We start from the raw sequence: 20,111 nt of genomic DNA, 5'->3' as shown, positions 1-20,111 counted from the left end.
ACGTGCTCCCAAAGAGGCTGAGGCCACCTTCCCCACCCAGGTGAGCTCCAGCCTCCCTGGAGACTCGCCAAGACCAGCAGGTGGGTCTGGCCCAGGCTCCTTTCAGATTAACGGCCCAGGCATCAGAGGGACGGACGCCACACACAGCAGGTCACTGTGTCTTGGGCCGGCACAGCACCTGCTCACCGAGGATTCTGCTCCCCACTTACCTGGATGACATCAGCTTCCCAGCCTCATTTCCCCAAAGGGTGCAGAGACTCATATGGGGAGAGAGACTCTTTAAAAAGGAAATGTCCTCTTCAATAAGTTACCCATCGGGCTTCCCTGGTGGCGCAGTGGTTGGGAATCCGCCTGCCAATGCAGGGGATGCGGGTTCGTGCCCCGGTCCGGGAGGATCCCACATGCCGCGGAGCGGCTGGGCCCGTGAGCCATGGCCGCTGAGCCTGGGTGTCCGGAGCCTGTGCTCCGCAACAGGAGAGGCCACAACGGTGAGAGGCCCGCGCAAAAAAAAAAAAAAAAAAATAGTTACCCATCTTCCTGCCTCAAGTATTCCTTAGTTTTAACTTTCCCCAAAGGCATTACATAAGGACATGGAAAACGCACCCCCGAAGTGCTGTGACAGGAGGAAACGTCTCCTGAAGTAGAACTTGCAGAAGGCGTGGCCCCCTGCCGGGGGTGGAGAGCTCACCCGCAGCTTCTCCCTAGCGAGCCTGGCGGCGCCTGACATCACCCACCACTGCGTTAGGGTCTGTTCACCTAGCTTAGAATTTGACCGACGAGCACCCACAGAAGCCCTTGCTCACCCGTCTGGTGCTCACACTTACCAAGCACTGCTATGAGCTACACAGGTACTGATCACCTGATCCTCACAAAACCCGAGCATGCTGGGGCCACCGTCACCCCTTTGTTTAGGGGACGAAGTGCAAGCAGCCCACCCGCACGGACCACCTGCCTGTCTTCCGGGGCGGCCCCTGGTGCCTGAACCCCCTGTGCTGTTCAGCCACCCACTGCCCCGCCCGAAGCGCCCCCCCTGGATGCCCTGCCGGCGTGGGAGCCCCGCTCGGAGGGAACGCGCGGCAGGACGCACACCTGCCCGGCCCGGGGTCTGCAGACAGATCACGTTTCTCAGAAAAGCACGGTCTTCGGAGAGTGTCCCTGGTAACAAAGCCTCACGTCAGAAGAGGGCTGAGCTCACGGGGGCGGGAGTGAAGGGGACGTGCCCCCGCCTTCCCGCTCCGAGCCCAAGTGCAGGACACACAAGGCGATGGACACTCGCCCCAGAAGCGGTTCAGAACACGGTCCTCCCGGGGCTCCCGAGACGCAGTTCTCACGTGACACCAGCACTGGGTCCCTGCCCAACGCGGAGCCTCAAGCGGCAGCTCCGGGGAAATCAAAGCCGCCTCTAGCTTCTCCCTCCGCGCCTCCCCTGAGAGGGGTGGCGTGTTCTGATCCACCTTCATGAACAGAAACCTGGGTCCCACCGTTGAAGGTCGTGACTACTCCTGCCCGCTTCCCACTACGTGTGCCCGCGGGAGAGGAGCCGGGTTGCTGGAGCATCAGTCCTCGCGTCCCAGACGGCGTGCAGCGCTGACGTCACGTGAGCATGCAGCACTGACGTCACGTGAGCGTGCAGAGCTGACGTCACGTGAGCACTCGTCTTCACGGGGACGCGCACGGCTCGGCGCTGCTGCGTGGCCCCCGTCACTTGCTCTGCCGCCGCCGTCCTGCGAGGACCCCGGTCAGGTTGGGTCGGGGCCTCCCTCCTCCAGGGTGACCTCATGCTCACCTGACCCCATGCGCCGGGCTGGACGAGGCCCCCAGCCCTGCCAGTGCTGTTGGGGGGCCGAGTCAGGAACGCCCCCAGGCTGTCCGTGGGGACCACGTGGCCGATGCCCATCGCTGCCAGGCAGGAAAGGGAGCCCTGCGTCTCCAGAGGCCAAGCGGGGAACCCGGCTACAGGGCGGCTCCCTCCCCTGAGGAAGATGCGTCAGAGAAAGTCGGGCGGAACAGAGGGTTTAGAACAGATTAAGGGTCTCGAAATTCAAAACCAGCCAGGTGTCGATCGACAGTCACTGCTCCTGCCAAGAACCTGGAAGATCTGGAATGAACGGAGACGACCACAGAAGCCAACGTGAGGCCCATAGGAGGTCAGAAGCGTCCACAGGTGCTTTCCAGCAGCCCCGATAACCACACTTCCAAAACAAGAGCCAACACGTTGAAACAGATGGAGACTGGAAAGTCTCAGCAAAGCGATCAAGGCGGTGAGTTACAGAGCAGACACAGGGAAGCTTCAGGGCGAAAAGCAGGACCGCTGGAGGCAAGGCTCAGGGAGTAAAGGGGCGGACAGGGGATGAAGCCCCCGTGTCATCGGAGTCCCCACAGAGGAGACCCAGGGCGGGGCTGAAAAGACACAGGGACTGACACTCCCCAGAGCCAGCAAGTCACAAGCCTGCGGGTTCAGGGAACAGGGCACTGCCACGTCTTCCTGTCCAGACCGATGGTGAGGTTCCCCGCTGAGTGGAGCGCTTTACCTGCAGGTTAACCTCAGGGTTGTAACTACTGTGCTCCCGGGACCTCAGGGTTCACCTTCCTGCAGTCACACCTGATGTTAAGAGCGGTGCCCAGACAGTAGAGCACAGGCCTGTGCGTTTCCGTGCTTTTGCCCGACGTGGCTGGAAGTGTGGACGTGCGCCCGTGGCCTGTGTGCACGTGCGTGTGCTTGTGTGTGCACATGTGTGTATGTGCCTGTGTGTGCCCGCGTCCTCACAGCGCTGGTCCCTGGAAACCAGGTGGCCCGTGGAGTTTGGTTCGGGCCCACAGAAGTTCACGTGACAGCTGAGGCCGCCCTACCTGACCCAGCCCCAGAGGGTGGGATGCTGGCCCCTCGCAGCAACCTGCCGCCTGTGAGGGTCCTCGGTCCTTGTTTGGGTTTTGGTGACGTCGCTGCTGCCGTTTTTTCTGTCCTTTGTTCTCGTTTTACAACAAACTCCTCTCGGACGGTTTCCCAATAACAGCCGGGTCTAGGTTCTCCTGGACACACTTCCAGCCTGACCTGTCCCGAGGCAATTTGTAGGAGCAAAACAATACCCCCCATTTGTGCAACAGGGATGGTCCTTCTGGAATGAGTCCCAACAGGGATTTACTGATCTGGGATGTGTTTCAAAGAGGCTTCAGCGAATGGAACTCTGTGTCCTCTGCTGGTTTATTTCTAGTTAGAGTGACGCCCATGCAGGTGGTCCTACTTCTACAATTTGCTGACAGACCAAAAGCTAGGGACGCTGCCCGTGGGAGCCGTGTCCCAGGATTCGTGTGACCGCGGGCCTCCAGGTTCCCTCCAGGTGGTTGACACGTTAACACTTTAAAAAAATAGGTTTGACTGGGGGAAGTATTGTGACTACCTGATTAATGTTAAACCTCATCATTGAAGAATGTTTGCTCACAGTTAATACTTTGTTCTAGTCCAAAACGTACATGTGCAGCTGGCAAGGAGACGCTCTGTGCTTCACGGTGGACTTCGCTCTGGGATTCACCTGCTTTGACAGCAAGACAAAGGTAAGGGCCAAGCATCTGGCGGTTGGCGCCCATCAGCGGTGCGTTTTGTTACATTTCAGGGCCATTAACACCTGTGTGCGTCTCATCACCAGCCCCGACAGTCGCGTGTCCTGTGCAAGTTATGCTTCGTGGTGGACCTTCTCTCTGAAAGCTCAGGGTCCCAGGATCTCACAAGCCCCAGAGCCGGGCAGGGCTGACACCACACCACGTGGTGCCCGTGGGCAGGTGCCAGGGGTCTGGAGTGGGGAGGGGGAGGTCGGCAGGGCTCTCCCGCTCAGGGGGAGGACCCTCCGCAGCGACTGAGCCCTTTGGGGAGACCCCTTACCCCTGCTGGACCTAACACCTGGGTTGTTAGGTTGGGGGGTCGACACCTTGGTTGGGGGGTCGACGCCCCACACCTGGTGGGGCTGACCAGGTGCTGATTCCACACCTGTGAGCCGTGACGGGATTTCAGTTTCACTGGACATTGAACAACCAGCGTGAGGGATGGGAAATGAGACCCACTCCCATCAGCATCTCGAAGGGGCCTGGGTGTTCACCCAACCACACAAGTGCTGAGACTTTTGTTGCAAACATGAAGCCAGTATTTTGTCCTTCGATATTTTTAAAATCCACTGTCTGCTAATTAGGAGCAGAGGTGAGGGGAGAGCACCGGTGGGATGGGAAGAGGAGTGAGACCTGCCAGGGACACGGAAATGTCGGCTTGGAAGGGAGTTGCTACCAGCATCCAGTGGGGAGGGGAGAGCGATGAGGTCAGACATCCGCAATGCGCGGGGCGGCCCCGCAGAGCGAGCAGGGAACCCCGTTCTGGGCAGGAGTCCACAGCCGTCACAGAATTCTGGGCCGGAAACCCACTGTGCTCTTGTCACTTCCCTTCCTCCCAGGAAGATGGTTAGATGTTTCCCCAGTAGGGGTCCACCGACCGTTTATAATGACGAGAGGTCTGCTTGCATAAAACTGGAGTTGAGAAGGCTCTCCTGTCTGCCATCCGACATCAAGGTCACAGAGGGGACCAAGGCTCCCGACCCCGTGCGGGCATCCTCCCACGTACCTGGTCCACCCACGGTTCCCACCAGCTCGGGCTCCATGACTCGCTGTTCATGCTGTTTGGCCTTTAGCCAGACATGCACGACCTCCTTCCACGTGTCCTCGGAGACAGGGAAGTGACAAAGCACCTCCCCCAGAGAAGGGAGAAGCCCTGAACACAGTTGTTAACCAGCAGCTCTGATTTATAACGTCTGTTTCTTGCTTTGTGGTTCAAGGAATCCTGTGTGTCAGGACATCTAAGCCGAGACTTTCCAGAGTTCACCTTCAGGGTGCGTTTCTGAAGCCAGTACCCATTCCCCGGCTGCTCCGGGCTCTGTGCAGGCCCGCCTGCTCAGTCCAGGAGCAAAGCCTCCACCCCTTGTCAGCTTTTCCGTCGCAGGTTGTTCCCAGCCGGCAGGTCTGGTTCTTTGGTCACGGTTGGCATAATACCCGGCGCCCAGTGAGCTGGCCGGGGTCACCGTGTCTCCCGCGGGGTCCCCGCTGTGTGGCCTCACTCTGTCGGGGCCACACCGCACCCACCCTCCGGGGCCAGGCCAGGCCGGGGAGGGGTGTGAGTGATTGTGAGAGGTCGGGAGCGAGTGCCTGGCACTCTCCCTTCCAGGGACTCCGAGGCCCAGACGCTGATGTTCCCAAGGCGCCCGCAGAAGAGCCCGCTGGCACGGCGCCGAGGACGGGAAGCCGCTTCCCTAAAGGCCCCCTGTCCCTCAGGCCTGCAGCCTGTGCAGCCGGGTTAGGTCTGGCTGCGTCGGAGGGGCTCCCCCGGAGCCGCTGGGGGGGTCTGGGGAGCCCGTGGGTGGCCTGCGACGCCCACACCCTCTCTCCTACCTGCCCACTGAGCTTCCCTGCCTCCCTGGCGGCCGCGGGTCTTTCTGTCTTTAGGGCGTCGCCCTGTGCGTGGCCCGCTGTTTCCCAGCGGCAGGCAGGCAGGCAGGTCCAGGCCCGGGGCCCTTGGGAGACTCTTCCCAGCCCTGAACCCCGCACGTTTCCCCACTTCGCCCTCACGCTAATCGAATAAGACTTGAAACAGGCACACTGTGTTCTTACCGCTGTGCACGGCCGGGCTGCCGTGTTAAATGTCCTGGTAACCGAACCGCGTAACTCGACGAAGCTCTCCTAGTTGAAATAGTATTTATGGGTGGCCCTGCCTGCCTCGCTCTGCCCAACACGCGGGGCTGCCCGCGCCACCCCTGGTGGAGAGCGAGCGGCTTCTGCAGCCGCTGGGCTTGCGGGAGGCGTGGGCAGCACGCCTGGCCAGCACGTCAGGACTGAGCCCCGCCTGGCCAGCGGGAGGCGTGTTCCCGGCCAGCACGTCAGGACTGAGCCCCGCCTGGAGCTCGCCCGCCGCAGGTTCCGGGCACCGCCGGCTCTGCGTCCCTGCCGCGCTCAGCGGAGCCCTCTCCCCCTCGCGTCCGGTCCACTCTTGTTCAGTCACGTTTTCATAAAGTTCCAACTAAGCCTTCTTTTTGCTCATCCGACCCTCTGGTTCAGACTCCAGAACCCTCTCCTGACCTGTTCCCCTTTGAAGGTGAACTCTTGACTCCACATTTTTCTTGTGATTACTTCTTTATTTCAAGAAGTTCTGGCCTAATACTTATACATTTATTTACACAGTAAACAGTAGACAGTAATGGAAAATGAAACCAAAAACTGACAAAGTAAAAAAGAAGGTTATTCCGGAGGCTTGTTTCATGGATTCCTTTTGAAATTTTATTTTCAGAACTTACAATATTTGAATTAGTTTTGAAAAACAAAGCTTTCTCAACCTAACAGTGAAGAGTATACCAGTGGGTTGTAAATATATAAAATATTTAGACTTTTACTTCATTTGATGTGTCTTTTAATGTAGGATGACATTTGCAAGTCCAGAACTAATAGGATTTCAATATTTCTAGATTGATATGAAATAATTATGAAAATAATTAAATAATTACTGAATATGAAATCATTATGAACATTATGAAAATGAGGTATTCTCCATATGCCCTTTATGTAAGTCATCATGCAAAAATTTGGGGGCCCCAAAATATTTAGATTGGGATTTATCACGCCTATTTTCACAAGATAATTAGCACTCCTGTACCACATTACACTGTTAGATCAGACCGTTTGTGTATGATGTGTGGGTAAAGCTAAAAACGTAGCAGTGCTACTTACTAACCAAATGCTTTAAAAAAGCCCCTAGAATTCGGTAACAGCCCACATTTTGATGCTGGGCATCTGCTGGGCACTCGCCTCAGAAGCACGCATGAGGTCATATTTCTTAAGTCCCCACCCCTGTGCCTGGCAGAGGAGAGCTGAGCAGTTATTTCCAAGTGAATGAATTCATTCACCATCAATTCTCCTTTTCAACATTGATAAAGATGAGTTAAGCTGAGAAGATCTGAAATCACAGGGGAGAAGAAATACATTTGACCTGGAAATTTTTTCTGCACTTACAAAGTAAGTAAGAAGATCATTATCTAATATTTTTAAATTTCCAAACTATTCTTAAAATATTAAGCCAGAATGAACTAGAACTCCATCTTTGGTGGCCCCCGCACTTCCCTGATAGAAAAGAAGTACATCTCTGCCCATTTCCAAACTGACCTATTTTGTATTGATCCCTCTGGTTTAGGGCCAACCAATGCCCCATCTGCGCTGTAATTAAGCAGAAGTGGGAGAGGACGTAACAAGACTTAGAAAACTGCGTGTGGACCTCAGACCACACGTGGACGGGGCCACGGACCAGCCCCTCCTCCGGGCTGCGTGTCCTCCACGGGCCGCGGACTCTGCTGCTGCCCGTGTGCACGGCATCAAATGTTTGGGACCTGGAAACAAAGGGAAATTCTCTCCATGTTTACTTATTACTTGGGGCGTTCGCCTTGCCTCTAAATGTCAACGTGCATCCACATTTTCTTGTTACCTTCTGATGGTCCCCGTGCACAGCAGAAAACTGACATCTCTGTATCGGGGGTGGGGGGTGGTCCTCGTCACGGGCCTCAGCCCCTGCGTCACCCGCTTGTTAGGCTGAAACTTGACGAGGCTGCAGGGCTGAGCTGAGACCGAGGTGGAGGAACAGAAAGAATAGTTTTGGGGAAAAAAACGGGAGTTGACTTTCCCATAGGAGGGGAAATGAAGAGTTGGCTCTGGCCTGAGTGGAGGAGTGAAGAGGGATTCCACAGGACTGCCCAGGAAAATGCCAACTGGTGAATCTGCTCTAGTGTCTCATCCTTTTCTCGTAAAGTCTCTGGAACCGCTAGTTGGGTTATTTGTTGAATGTTTTTATAATTATCAGTTTATTATCAATTTATGTCAATTATCCACTATCAGTGTGTAATAATAATTAAAATAATTCAGATTTGCTAGAGAGGAAGGTTATCATCATTAACCCCCTGCAGAGTCATAAAAATAAAACATAAACGTTAGCATGTTTCCTGTAACACTCGCTTAACTGTAAAACTGTTCTTTAATTACTGAAATGCTGGAAAGACATTTTCTGTCTTCCAAGATTGAGTTCTAGAGATCAGGGTTCCCTCCAGCCTTCAGACGGCTGGCGGGGAGACCCAGGGCCCCTCCAAACACATCCCGAGGCTGCTGAACCAGCCAGGACATTGCTGGGCTTAGCGGTCAGTCAAGGCGACGTCTCTGAGCTGTGAGTGGACAGCGTGTCAGGTTCTGGCCTGGAAAGTCCAGTCGCACAGCAAAGCTCAGAGTCCTCAAGTTAGACTGTTACCTGGAACCACTTGTAGATAAAATGTGGAGAAATGTCATCCATAATGGCAATGGGGATTCTTTTCTTAAATAAAAATTACCGTTTATAGGTACTTAGAAGTTGAGAAAGGGTTCCGAGAGGCCACCATTAGTGACTTGAAGATTCCTGATTGCGGGAAGGGAAGGGGGCCGCCCCCGAAGGCTGTCCTCCAGCTCCCACATTTAGGACATCTTACCTCACCCCAGATGGGCCACCACGTGACATGAGAGCATGATTTTAAGCAAAGGAGCTGTGTGTGTACGTCTCACAAGCTGCATTTCCCTCATATCACCTTGCAGGACAGTTTCAGTGTAAAAATAACGTACCAAACAGCTAACGATGATGCAGCTGAAGGACTGCATCGTAAGGACCACTGTGGATTCTTCAAACGACAAGCAGGGCTTTCACAGGGATTGCTGCACTTTTTTGTCTATACTATTTTTTTCCCAATATATCCTGCCCGTAGTTTCCTTTATTATTAACAAGTTACATTAGTATGGTACATTTGTAACTATTAGTGGACCAATATTGATAAATTATCATGAATGAAGTCGACACTTTATTCAGATTTCCTTAGTTTCTACCTCACGCCCCCTTCTCTTCCCACATCGCATCCAGGATACCGTATAACGTTTAGTTGCCATGTCTCTTGACTGTGACAGTTTCTCACACTTCCTGGTATCTGATGAGCTTGACAGTTCTGAAGAGCAGTGGTCAGGTGTTCAGTATTTTGTAGAATTTGCCCCTCTGTTGGGATTTGCCTGGTGGTTTTCTCATGATTAGAATGAATATTATTAATTTTTACCTTAATCGAAATTATACGTGTACAAAGTGTTAAAAGGCTTATTAGTACCAACAGATGTGTCATGGAAAAGCAGTCCTCTGAACTGCCCCTTATCACTCTCACGCCCCATGGCCCCCTCCGTCCACAATTTTAGCTGTTTCCCCGCACTTGCTGCCCTGTTTCTAAGTCCTGTTGCTCATCTTGCCTTTTTTTTTTTTTGACAGCCGCTTATGATACCATGTAAATGATGGTTGGGTAGGTTATTCCTAGAATCTTACGACCACTGAGCTGTTCTTCTTCATAAGCAAATTTGAACACCAGGTGATGTTCTCAGAGCAGTCCCGGTCTCGCTTATTTGGTGAGGAATTTCGCAAACCATTATATGCTGTCAGATGCCTCCGGCTCCTCCGGATACACGCCCCTGTGATCACAGGTTCCTGGCAGGACAGCTGGAGGGTGGGTAGTTTTAAAGGCAGGTGAGATTTGGGCTGTTTCCACAAAATCCTTGAGGCTGAAATCACAGCCGTCTTTCCCTGCCCTCCAAGGGCAAGCCGGGGCGACGCCCTGGGAGATGGGAGCTGCCCGGGAGGGGGCGTCGCAGGCGGCCTGAGAGCACTCCCCGCCGCCGCCGGTCTCGTCTCCGGTGCCGGGCCCTCCTGGCTGGGCTGTGCTGTTGCTGTGGTTTGTCCTCTGGCTTATGTCAGTGGGCCAGCAGCCCTCCTGCAGCCTCGGCTACCGCAGTGCTGATGGAAGCGGCTTCTAGCGGCTTCACCCTGGGTGGGTCCAGTGACTCTGACCTGAGAGGGCCCTGGTGCCCGAGTGGGGACTTAGCGTGAAAGTGCAAGCACTGGAGTCACTGTTCCCCGAGACCCCACGGGGTTCCAACTCCTCGGCATCGAGAAGGAACATACGTGGTGACACTTGACCGCGAGCTGCAGAGCCTCTGTTCCGCTGCAAGATTCAATATAAAAGAAACATGTGCCAGGAGCCTCGAGGCCAGTGCGAGTATGAACACACGGGCCGAGGAGCTGATGGGATGACAGCGCCTCTGAAACTGCCCACGTCCCAGCCTCTTGGCCTTTTGTGATACTTAGAGAAACGTATGTTCATTATTTCAAAATAAATGCTTTTAATACAAACTTATAGCTTGCTAAAAAATAATGCTGTCCTCTCTTGGGATTCTTTCTGGGAAGATAAAGATTTATTACCATAACGAGTCTATAATTAAAGGCTATCTTTTATAAAAGGCAGCCAAGTCTTTATTTGCCGCAGCCTTTCTTTTTTAATTGAAGAGTAAGTGTTCATAGAGCACACATCATCTCTAAAGTACCTTAGCAAACATGAAGCAATTGTTGCACTAGTATTAAGAGGTAATAGCACCTACGTTTTTCAGCTTGGCTCAGGAGAAACCAACATTGAGTGATTGGAACTTAGCCTGAGGAGGGGGCGGGAGAAAGGTTTTCATTTTCTCTGCACTGCTGACCGTGTCTCATGTACTCTGTGTAGCCAGACCTGGCCCTTGCAGTGGATTCTTTTAAGCTTTACAAGAAGAAAAGGGAGCAAAGCGCTTATGATGCTTTTAAACGTTAAGGAAAACCCAGGAGAAAGGCGGTGCGGGTAGCATGGATTGAAGAGGAGACCACAGGGGCCTGGGCGCTCGGGCACCAGGACAGCCTCCTTGGAACTTGACGGGAGGGACCCCCAGGAAGTCTGGTGGTTTGAGGGGCTCAGTCTCTTATACTCGGAAAGAGAAGGTGGAGATTCTAAGTCACCACGTGCTCAGTGTACATAAGATAACGGAGAAAATGTCTGCATTTATTTAAATAGATTATTTAACATATTGACAGATGTTAGTGAAAGAAGTGAGCTCTTGTGTCTAAACCACTAATAATTGCCTTCCTTTACAGAATGTGCTCTGGAGGTTTAAATTCTCTCAGCTGAAAGGATCTTCAGATGATGGGAAAGCTCGGGTGAAGCTGCTGTTTCAGAATCCGGACACCAAGCAGATCGAGATGAAGGTAGGAGCTCACCCACCTGAGCCCAGCCTCGCCCGAGTAACCAAGCGTCCGAGGGTGGAGGGAAAATAATCAGAATCGGAGTGGGAACCCTCCTCAGAGATCAGCAAGGATGTCACGAGAGCCCGTAGTATGTCTCCTGTTAGAGGCTTTAATGTCCTAAAACTGTAAAATCATCGAAACATTATTTGGTTCCACTGAAAGTCACAACTTGCTTAGTCAGTATTAGCAGAAAACAATATTTAAAAATACAGGGGAAGTCGGTCCTTAAAGGAAGAGTTTTACGAACCGCCTTAAGTGATGGATTGTCTGTGGTACCAGGAGCAAACTGCTCTGTTAATTCAGAGGATCTTGACATAACTTACAAAGTCATTGCATTGAACTATCGTTTTACTATGAGCAACTGTTGATGTTTTCCTTACTTTATGTATAACTGTGTTGTCAACAACCCAGTTTTAATATAAACTAAAGACAAACTGAAGGATAAGTTCCATACACAAAACCAAAAGAAAGAAAACAAAAATGCAAAACCTACAAACACATATTGTTTGGAAACTGACTGTCAGCACTTTGCACGCACTTTTGATGAAATCCATCAGAGGGACACAGCTCCTGTGACATTGTTATATCCGAATACTGTGTCAATTTTTAACACCTCTTCACTGAGGTTAATGAGATAGTGCACCACATCTACTTTTTTTTTTTAACCACATCTACTTTTTAAGTAAAACTGAGATTGTGCAGAAACGCTTGACATTATTCTGTTTAGGGAGTGGATGAAATCAAATCAGACCGTAACCACTGTCAAGGCTTTTGGGTCTGGAGGTGAACAACAGGGCAGCCAATGGGACAGTGATGCTGGCAGGAACACGGGTCCCTGGGCTGTGATGGAGACGTGGCCACTCTCAGTCACACCACCCTGAGCGGAGTCCAGTGGACATTGCCACCAGCAGAGGGGGGTCCGAGGAGAGCGGGGAGAGGGAGGGAGGCTGGAAGCGATTGTACCGTGTGTTTGGTACTTGATCTGCATGGATGCGGCTATCACAGCAGATCCTCCTCTGCTGACGCATTGATTGGCCCTTCACCCTAGGGACTGCGGCCGGGAGGAGCCCCAGGACCCCTTCCAGGCTCAGGTCCTATGCCATCCGTGTGAGCCGGGGGGCCACTTAGGAAGCTAGCCCCGCAGTGCACCTTGGGTTCCTGTGCTCACGGGTTCCAGGGACTTTGTCAGAGCACCTGATGTCCCAGGACACGGTCACGTGGCACCTGGAGTCCCTTTTCACAGGGACTCCTGTTTCATTCGATTTAAAAGTATTTATTTTTTGATGTTTAGTCAACTCTTGGTTATCTGTGTTGGTAAAGGGGGTAGAGGCATTGGATGGTCTAAACCAGACAGTCTGAAACAGGTGACGTAAACTTTGGGGCGTGTGTACTGAAGCAGACTCGGTTTCTTTGTGGCCCTCAGTTTAGGCAGCTTCAGTTTCCATTTTCAGGCAAAGAGAAAGTTCTAGAAAGTCGTGGAGGCCATAGGGGCGGATACAGGATTTGCAGAATTGAAGCTTAAACAGTCTGCAGGTGTCTCTTTATGAAAAAATATACAAAATTGCAAATGCGGTAAGCTAACTAGACACAGAAATGAGTATCAGACACATCACACCTCCCAGGAGACCCAAACTGAACCCATGTCCACATGAACCCTCCCCCCAGATCCTAGGACCTCCAGCAGCCCCCCGTGCCTCCCCTCCGGGGCCGTGGGGTGCGAGAGAGTAGGGCAAAGGGGGGCCGGGGTCTCAGCAGGTAGCACAACAACCAGGGGCCCCTTGCTCAGGCCCCTCCCGGGGCCTTGCAAGTGGGGATGAAACGGGACAAAAGTAGTTTCCATGTTGTCACACGGAGCAGGAAACGTGCACGTGGAGAGCCTCTAATAAGCACGGGCGGCGGTTTGAAAAAACTGCTTCAGGCTGAGGTTCTGCGTTTATTACAGCTTGTGAGACGGAGGGAAGGTTGGAAACGCCAATCAGGAATCTAGAACCCGTGAGAACACCTGTAGCTACCGCTGGACTTAAACCAGGAGCCGGGCGCTGAATTCTGAATAGGGCCCAGGGCTATGGCCAGTGGAAGGGAGAGTGGCATGATGTCCTCAGTGAACCGAGAGTTTCAGAGAAAACGATTCCTATTCATTGAGTTTCGTTACGGGAGTGATAGCCGTGGAGCAGTTAACCTTTGAGTGTTTATTGAGAATCTTCATGGGATGCTTAACGATCGCCGCCTCAGGGATGAACATGAAGAGAAAATGCGTCCGAGGGAGGGTTTCTGGGGCTTTGGGAGCACAGAGGGGAGGTTATTTTTTCTATCCATTATTTACAAAAACGTTGTGCGGTTCCGGGACGTGGCCTGAGCCCACAGTGAGGCCAATGGCTGGAGCTTTGGGGCTGCAGTCTTTTTTAAAGAAAGCATTTGCTTTCCTGTTTTCTACACCTTTCTCCTAAATGAAGAGTGTAGCATAAAGAAGCTTTCTGAAATGAAGGATTTACTTGCCTGCTGATCTACTTAATAGGTTATAAGCGAATCACAGTTAAGTTACAAGGACTGAATTCGGGGTCCACTGCAGGGAGGGACGGTGCCCTTCTACCCCCGACCCCTTTCCTATGCCCGTTGTTTGTATTTTACACGTTCCTCTATGATTTCATTTCTGCCTCTAGACTGAGCCGTCAAGGGCAGCTTTTCTTTAGCTTTTTATCTTCAGAACTTAGTAAATGTGTTTTAAATGAATAAATTAATGAAGAAAGAAAGAGCAAGTTAGTATTGAAAGAACTACCAGATACACTCACAAAAATTGTTATCAGTTTCCAAGGAAAAAATTGTTCCAATTATCGTGAAAATCCCCGACGGCTACAGACCTCTGCACACGAAGGTTTCCGGCGAGCCCAGTTGAGAATCCACGAGGCGGATGCTGGTCGTTGAAGGCAGCGCACTGTGTGATGAAGAAGAATTCTGTCTTTAGGAGGAACAGAGGCGGGTATTCTTCACTCTGTGATGATCCGGGAGCATAAACTCCACTGGAAACGGCCTCGGCGTCGCGAGTCGCACAGACGGTCAGACGTGGACGGCGGGGGCTGAGCAGGGGTACATCACGCCGCTGCCGGCTTCAGCGAGTAACCGTGGCGGCGTCGGATTGTGGAGAGATGGTGGAGGGAGACAAGGCCAGGTTCCTCCTGAAGATGGAGTGAAGCGGGGCCTCGACAGAATAGGGGACACGCGAGTGCAGCCCCTTCCAAATATGGGTCTGAAATTGGCCTTAATCTGTTCTCCCGGAAGCTGGAACGGAGCAGAGCTTTCCTTTCTTTGCTCTTCTTTTCCCTTCCTCGCTCCCTTTCTTCCCTCCTTCCTCCCTCCCAGGTCCCCTGCGTGGTCGGCCAGTAAGGTGCCCCTCCTCCGCATGGGGACAGGGAAGGTGCACCAGTCCCGCTGCATCCAGGTTAGAGCCCAGCATCACCCGGCCGCCTCGCCGCTTCTCACCTGCTGGCCTCTGACGCCACTTCTCGGCTTTCTTCCTGGACGTTGTGCTTCCCGTAGACATTTGCTTGGAAAACATCGGTCAAAGGTTTGCTGTGTCCGAGGGTCTCTGTGCAAGGGTCGTCTTGGTTACGACACCTGCCTGGGGACCCACCCCTCCCTCCGAGCCTTCCTGGGCCGTCAGGCCTTCACCGCGGCCGGCGGGCGGGGGGATCTTCTATCGCACCCGTTACGTTACAAGCCGCCGCTGTGCTCAGTCCTTCCTAAGCACGACTGCCTCATCCCCACGACCAGCCCAGGAGAGAAGCGCTGGCATCACAATATATGTTCAATATGGTACAAAACAGATTGTTCAAGTCGGCATAAAGTTTACGTTAATTCACGAACAAGCCACAACGACCTCCCCAGACCTCAGTACGTGAATGTTTCTTCCACCAAGAGAGTCAGCCTGTCCTTGAAGCTTCGAAGCCAGGAATGGGCTTCTCCTCTCCAGCTATGCGAGTCCTAGGTGGCAGTACTTCCAATGCAGGGCGGTTCTGTCTGCATATGGAAGATCAGTGGTCCAGTGTAGCCGTGCTGTGGAATATCTTCTCTGGACCTCCCGGATGACTCGCGGCAGCTTCTGCGTCACCTTGCACTTGAACCCTTCTCCCTGCCCGGCTCCACCCGCCACATGCCTGCTGGATGCCTCCAGGGCAGCTCAGCCGCAGCCAGCCCCTCCCCTCCACCCGCTCTGGGGCCCCAGCCGCGCCCACTGGACGCGTCTCCTCCGGGGTTGATGAGGCCCGGGTGCCTCTGTGAGGTACCACCCTGCTCCCTGAGCTCCTCCAGGACGACATCCCCTACGCAGAGCCTCCGTCTCCGAGGGGCACACAGACCACCAGGCACCACGGGGGATGCGGCCTGAGAATCTGCTTTTCCAGGATGCTCCCAAGAGGTGCTGATGCCTCAGGACCGCTCGGTGTAAGAGCTAGTGCACTAGGTTTCTTCTGGAAGGTTTTGTCAGGAAACAGCGAGGGCCCATTGCACCAGTTTGTCCTGGATTTCGGTGCCAGTTCTGTGACTAGTCCGCCTCGTCACCTCGCAGAAGTTACTTAAACCCCTAAAACCGCCATTTCCTCCTCTGGAAGATGAACTTGGCACTTTACTCGGCGTGTCCTACTTCACTTCTGACCTTTGAGGCTGATGATGCTCTATTAACAGACGGCTGGAAGAGGACCGGCGTTGGCTAGGTACCGATGCTATACCGGAAGCCACGCCTTCCCTCCACGCCTCCTGTGCTGGCCCGGCTCCGTCCGGGGCCGTGTGCATCACACCCCACGGGGAGCCACTCGGTGACGTTTCAGGAACTTTGCCAGCCTGTCATCACTCCGTGGGGAGTATTTACAAACACCACAGCCATCAGCAAATGCTGCAGCTCAGAGGCCCTGGCACAGCACTGCCTGGGCCGCAGAGTCCACAGGTGGGAGACCCGTATCTGATCCCCTCAGTGGGCCTGTCTCCACACTCAGCGGCTGGGCCCCGAGCTGAGTTCCCTGCAGAATAACACGTGGTAGACTGTGTTCTGTGCGTGGTTATCCCTGCTAATTGTCACATCCAGTTACACTCCTTGGGGGCATTTTCTAAGGGAAATTACAGCGCGTATTCACTTATCCTAGAGACTCGTTCATTTATTTAACAATAATCTCTTTCAAGTATAGCTTTGATCGGCTTCCATGTTGAATTCTTTGGGAAGGGCAGTGGTTAAGGCTCCCCTTGAAATACAGTCTGTGTCTGAATTGCTACAGCTGAGTGGAAACTGGTCTCTTAAACGGTTACAGACTTTAAACTTTCCCCCTCGTGCACTGGGCCATTAGATGACAATTAGCGAAAACTAAAAGCCCAGGATGGCTACCGCTGCTCGGAAGGGCTGTCTGTCATCTCACAGACAGTTTTGGACACATGTCTGCAGTTTGCGCAGCAAGATGGAAATAGAGGTAGTGCCCTAAGGAAATGTGATTTCTGCGCGAGGAGATGTATTGAGGACATCCGGGCAACGTTAACACTTACACGTTCATTGAAAGTGTCACCCTTGTGATAGATGGAACATTCCTGAGAGTAAGGATCATAAAAGAAGAAATGTTTTCTCAGGTTTGGGTGACCTCAGTCTTCCTAGTTTGACGAGGCCAGTATAGACCCTCATGGCTTCCTGAGTTTCCGCTAATTAAGGAAAAGATCAAGGTATTAAAACACTTAAAATCTGATAATTATGCCAAGCTGTAGATCATATTTAAAATCAGTGTTTCAGCCACCATGAAATGTTAAAAGACTTTATAAAAATCGAGCTCACTGGGACAAATAAATTGCAGAGGAAAGTAACTGGGTGACAGGGCTCAGTGGGTGAAACTCACAGAACATGAGATAGAACTTGCTGGCCATGTGCCCCAGCCTCTAGCTCACCTGCCGAGCACGCGGACACACACATCCATGTGCACGAACACTTACAGCACACGTGTGCACGCACGCACACAGGCACACATGTGTGCAGAGCGTACACACACGGGCACATAAGTACAGGGGCACAGGTGTGCACATACGTTCACGCATGGGCACAGGCGCACGTGCACACACACAGGGTGTAGCACGGTTCATTCTGCTAAACTGGGAACACGGTGAGCCCTGCTGAGTGAGAGCTCTGACAGGCTGCAGTGGAGGCCGGAGTCCCGACCTGGTGCTGCCGGTCAGGTGACTGAAAGCCCGGCACAGATGGAGTCAGGATGCGGAAGAGGACCTGAGCGCTGACCTGTGTTAGTTACAAGAAAATCACGAACTAAACCCAATCGTCAGGATATCCGTGCAAAACACCCAGAAAGCCAGTGTGCTCATGTTTACAGCCGCCTTTCTTAGTTCGTGTGTATTTGTACTTACTTGAGTAACTTCCTTGTGGTTCTAAGAACATAGAATCTGTTAAATTTTCTGTCATGTGTTTTTCTAATATTTATAATATATAAGTACATTCTGTTTTTTCTTGCAGGAGCTGGAGTTTCAGGATCTGACGGCTGTTCTACACTGCATCCACTCCTTCATAGCAGCGAAGGTGGCCTCGGTGGATCCGGTATTTATAGACAGTCAGAGTATTGCCAGAAAGTACCTGTATAGCAGCTGAGCAGTGCTTCTGTTGAGTCTGAAATTTAAATTATTTTCTTAAGAAATGAATATTTCCTGCACAATATTGCGACTTTGTGTGATTTTATAATGATCCTATAGTTGTGATACCAATAAAACATGTCACTAGTTTCCAGAGATGGGTCGGACTTGTTGCATCTGACAAGGAGCACAGCCTCCGCTCAGGCAAAGCTGTGGCTGAGAAAACTCGCCTTCCCTGTGAAGTAAGCCGCGTCACCACAGTCCTCCAGACACGTGGAGGCGCCAACAGCACACACGCCGCCAAGACCCACATCTCGTTTCCATTTCTATCTCCTTACAGTCGAAGAGCCCCAGAGCGTCATCACTTTTATTTTCCCCAAGAATGGCAAGTTCTCCTTTGGATTTCCACCATGGTTTATCCCAGGACATTGGATATAATTCTCTGTGCTGTACAGCAACTAGGGATGATCCAACTAAGTGAAGTAAGTCAGAGGAAGACAAATATCATATGATATCACTGACATGTGGAATCTTAACAATGTTCCAAACGAACTCATTTACAAAACAGAAACAGACCCACAGACATAGAAACAAACTTATGGTTACCAAAGGGGAAAAGGTGGGTGGGAGGGATAAACTGGGAGTTTGGGATTAACAGATACACACCACTATATATATATATATATATATATATATATATATATATATATATATATATATATATATATATATATAAAGAGAAAGATAAAAAGATGCAGGGGTCATTGACGGCCAACTTGATTTCACTCAGAAAAGCCTTTTCCTCTCAGTGGCCAAGACCCTGCTGGACACAGGGCTGTGGACACAGGATTCCCACCTCAGGAGGCCTTTCTGCCCACCATGGCCAACGTGGACAAGTGAACACTGGGCCACTCGGCAGCCCTGCAGACTTGCGGTGGCGGGGAAAGGGACACAGGCCACCCATCAGAAGCACAGCTAAGTCAGAAAGAGAGACGGGATTGGTGAAAACGCACCCTAGAAACTTTGTAAAGCTCCCAGCTGGCTAACCCTGGGCTAAAACTAGCACAGCGTATGTTCTAGAAGACAGCACTACACTGAGGTTAAAAGACTCCAAATCCAGGGAGACAGAGTCAACAGAGCTGGTGTGAGGAAAACGTGGAGGTCTGAGGTGAACCGCTGACGGTAGGTTTATTTATTCAACAAACACTTGCGGAAGGTTCTTCGGGGCAGGCGCTGTGGCTGGTCCTACAGCCACAGCAAGAGGCGGCTGAGGACCCAGTGCAGGCTGTGGGCTCGGACGAGGCCAGGTGGCCTCAGAAGGCCAACGTGACAGGTGACGGCGGCCGAGGCAGTAGCCGAGATCCACCCTCGTGGGTCAGTTCAGACATGGGATGTGGCCTTCATGCTTCCAGAAGAACGTTGGCATATTGGTTCCAAATAGGCATCATTTTGTAATATAACACGTTTTGTATAAACTACGACTGTCTACCACAGGTTAGGAATTCTAGATTTTTGTATAGTAACTAGGAAGCTGGTTTGCTTTAAAGCCCTGGACCATTCATAAATGCGATGGTAGTTGTACCACGTTAGCAGGATTTCCAGAATCTGGCCTATAGTGTCCTTTTTTGTGTGTTTTTATTTTAAAACTCAAAGGCAATACCCACATGACTTAGAATTTCCTCACTCTTGATGAAACAGTGCTTACTTGGAAATTTGGATAAGAGTGAGCGTCTTATTCTGTTCGGGCTGCTGTAACAGAAACCACAGACTGGGGGCTTACAAACCACAGACACTCATTTCTCCCAGTTCTGGAGGCCGAAGTCTGAGATCAAGGCGTCTGCAGACTCCAACCCCTCTTCCCGGTTCAGATGGCGTCTTCTCACTGTGTCCTCACCCGGAGGAAGGGGTGCTATAAGGTCACCAATCCCATCATGAGGCCCCACCCGCGTGGCCTCATCAGCTCCCAGAGGCGCTGCTTCCAGACACCAGCACCCTGGAGGCTTGGCTTCCAGAAACAGTCATAGCAATAAGGAGGAACACAAATGTAACTGGCTTTATACAGCTTTTGTATTTTTTTTCTCCAAGTGGTGACAGTCTGGACAGACTTTCGTGACTTTTTGAAGTGCAGGTGACTCACAGCTCTGTCCTAGAAGACATTCTTTTCTTTGTTCAGAAAGCACTGAGAAATTCCTGCTATGCTCAGGGCCATTAACCATTAACTGTTGCAGGTAATTCAGGCACAGAGAGTTCAGGGTTGTGTTCACAGTTGTAGGAACTCCCCGCCCAGCCTTCAGTCTCACTGTTATTCCCCTTGTCATTAATTTCTTTTCTTTTTTTAATT

At 51.9% G+C, this 20,111-nt stretch overlaps 1 protein-coding gene across 1 annotated transcript in view; it reads left to right on the top strand.

The window, feature by feature from the left end:
- SNTG2 (syntrophin gamma 2) overlaps positions 1 to 17,899 on the top strand; it is a 201,056-nt gene extending 183,157 nt beyond the window's left edge. The window contains exons 15-17 of the mRNA XM_079940355.1: positions 3,460 to 3,552; positions 11,021 to 11,131; positions 17,658 to 17,899. Coding sequence (XP_079796481.1) covers positions 3,460 to 3,552; positions 11,021 to 11,131; positions 17,658 to 17,789 — 336 coding nt within the window. The 3' untranslated portion in view covers positions 17,790 to 17,899. The remainder of the gene's footprint in view (positions 1 to 3,459; positions 3,553 to 11,020; positions 11,132 to 17,657) is intronic.
- Positions 17,900 to 20,111: the final 2,212 nt, after the last annotated feature.

This window comes from Stenella coeruleoalba (genome assembly GCF_951394435.1).
Source record: "Stenella coeruleoalba genome assembly, chromosome: 13".
NCBI classification, from domain to species: domain Eukaryota; kingdom Metazoa; phylum Chordata; class Mammalia; order Artiodactyla; family Delphinidae; genus Stenella; species Stenella coeruleoalba.
This window is presented reverse-complemented; position numbering and strand designations above follow the sequence as displayed.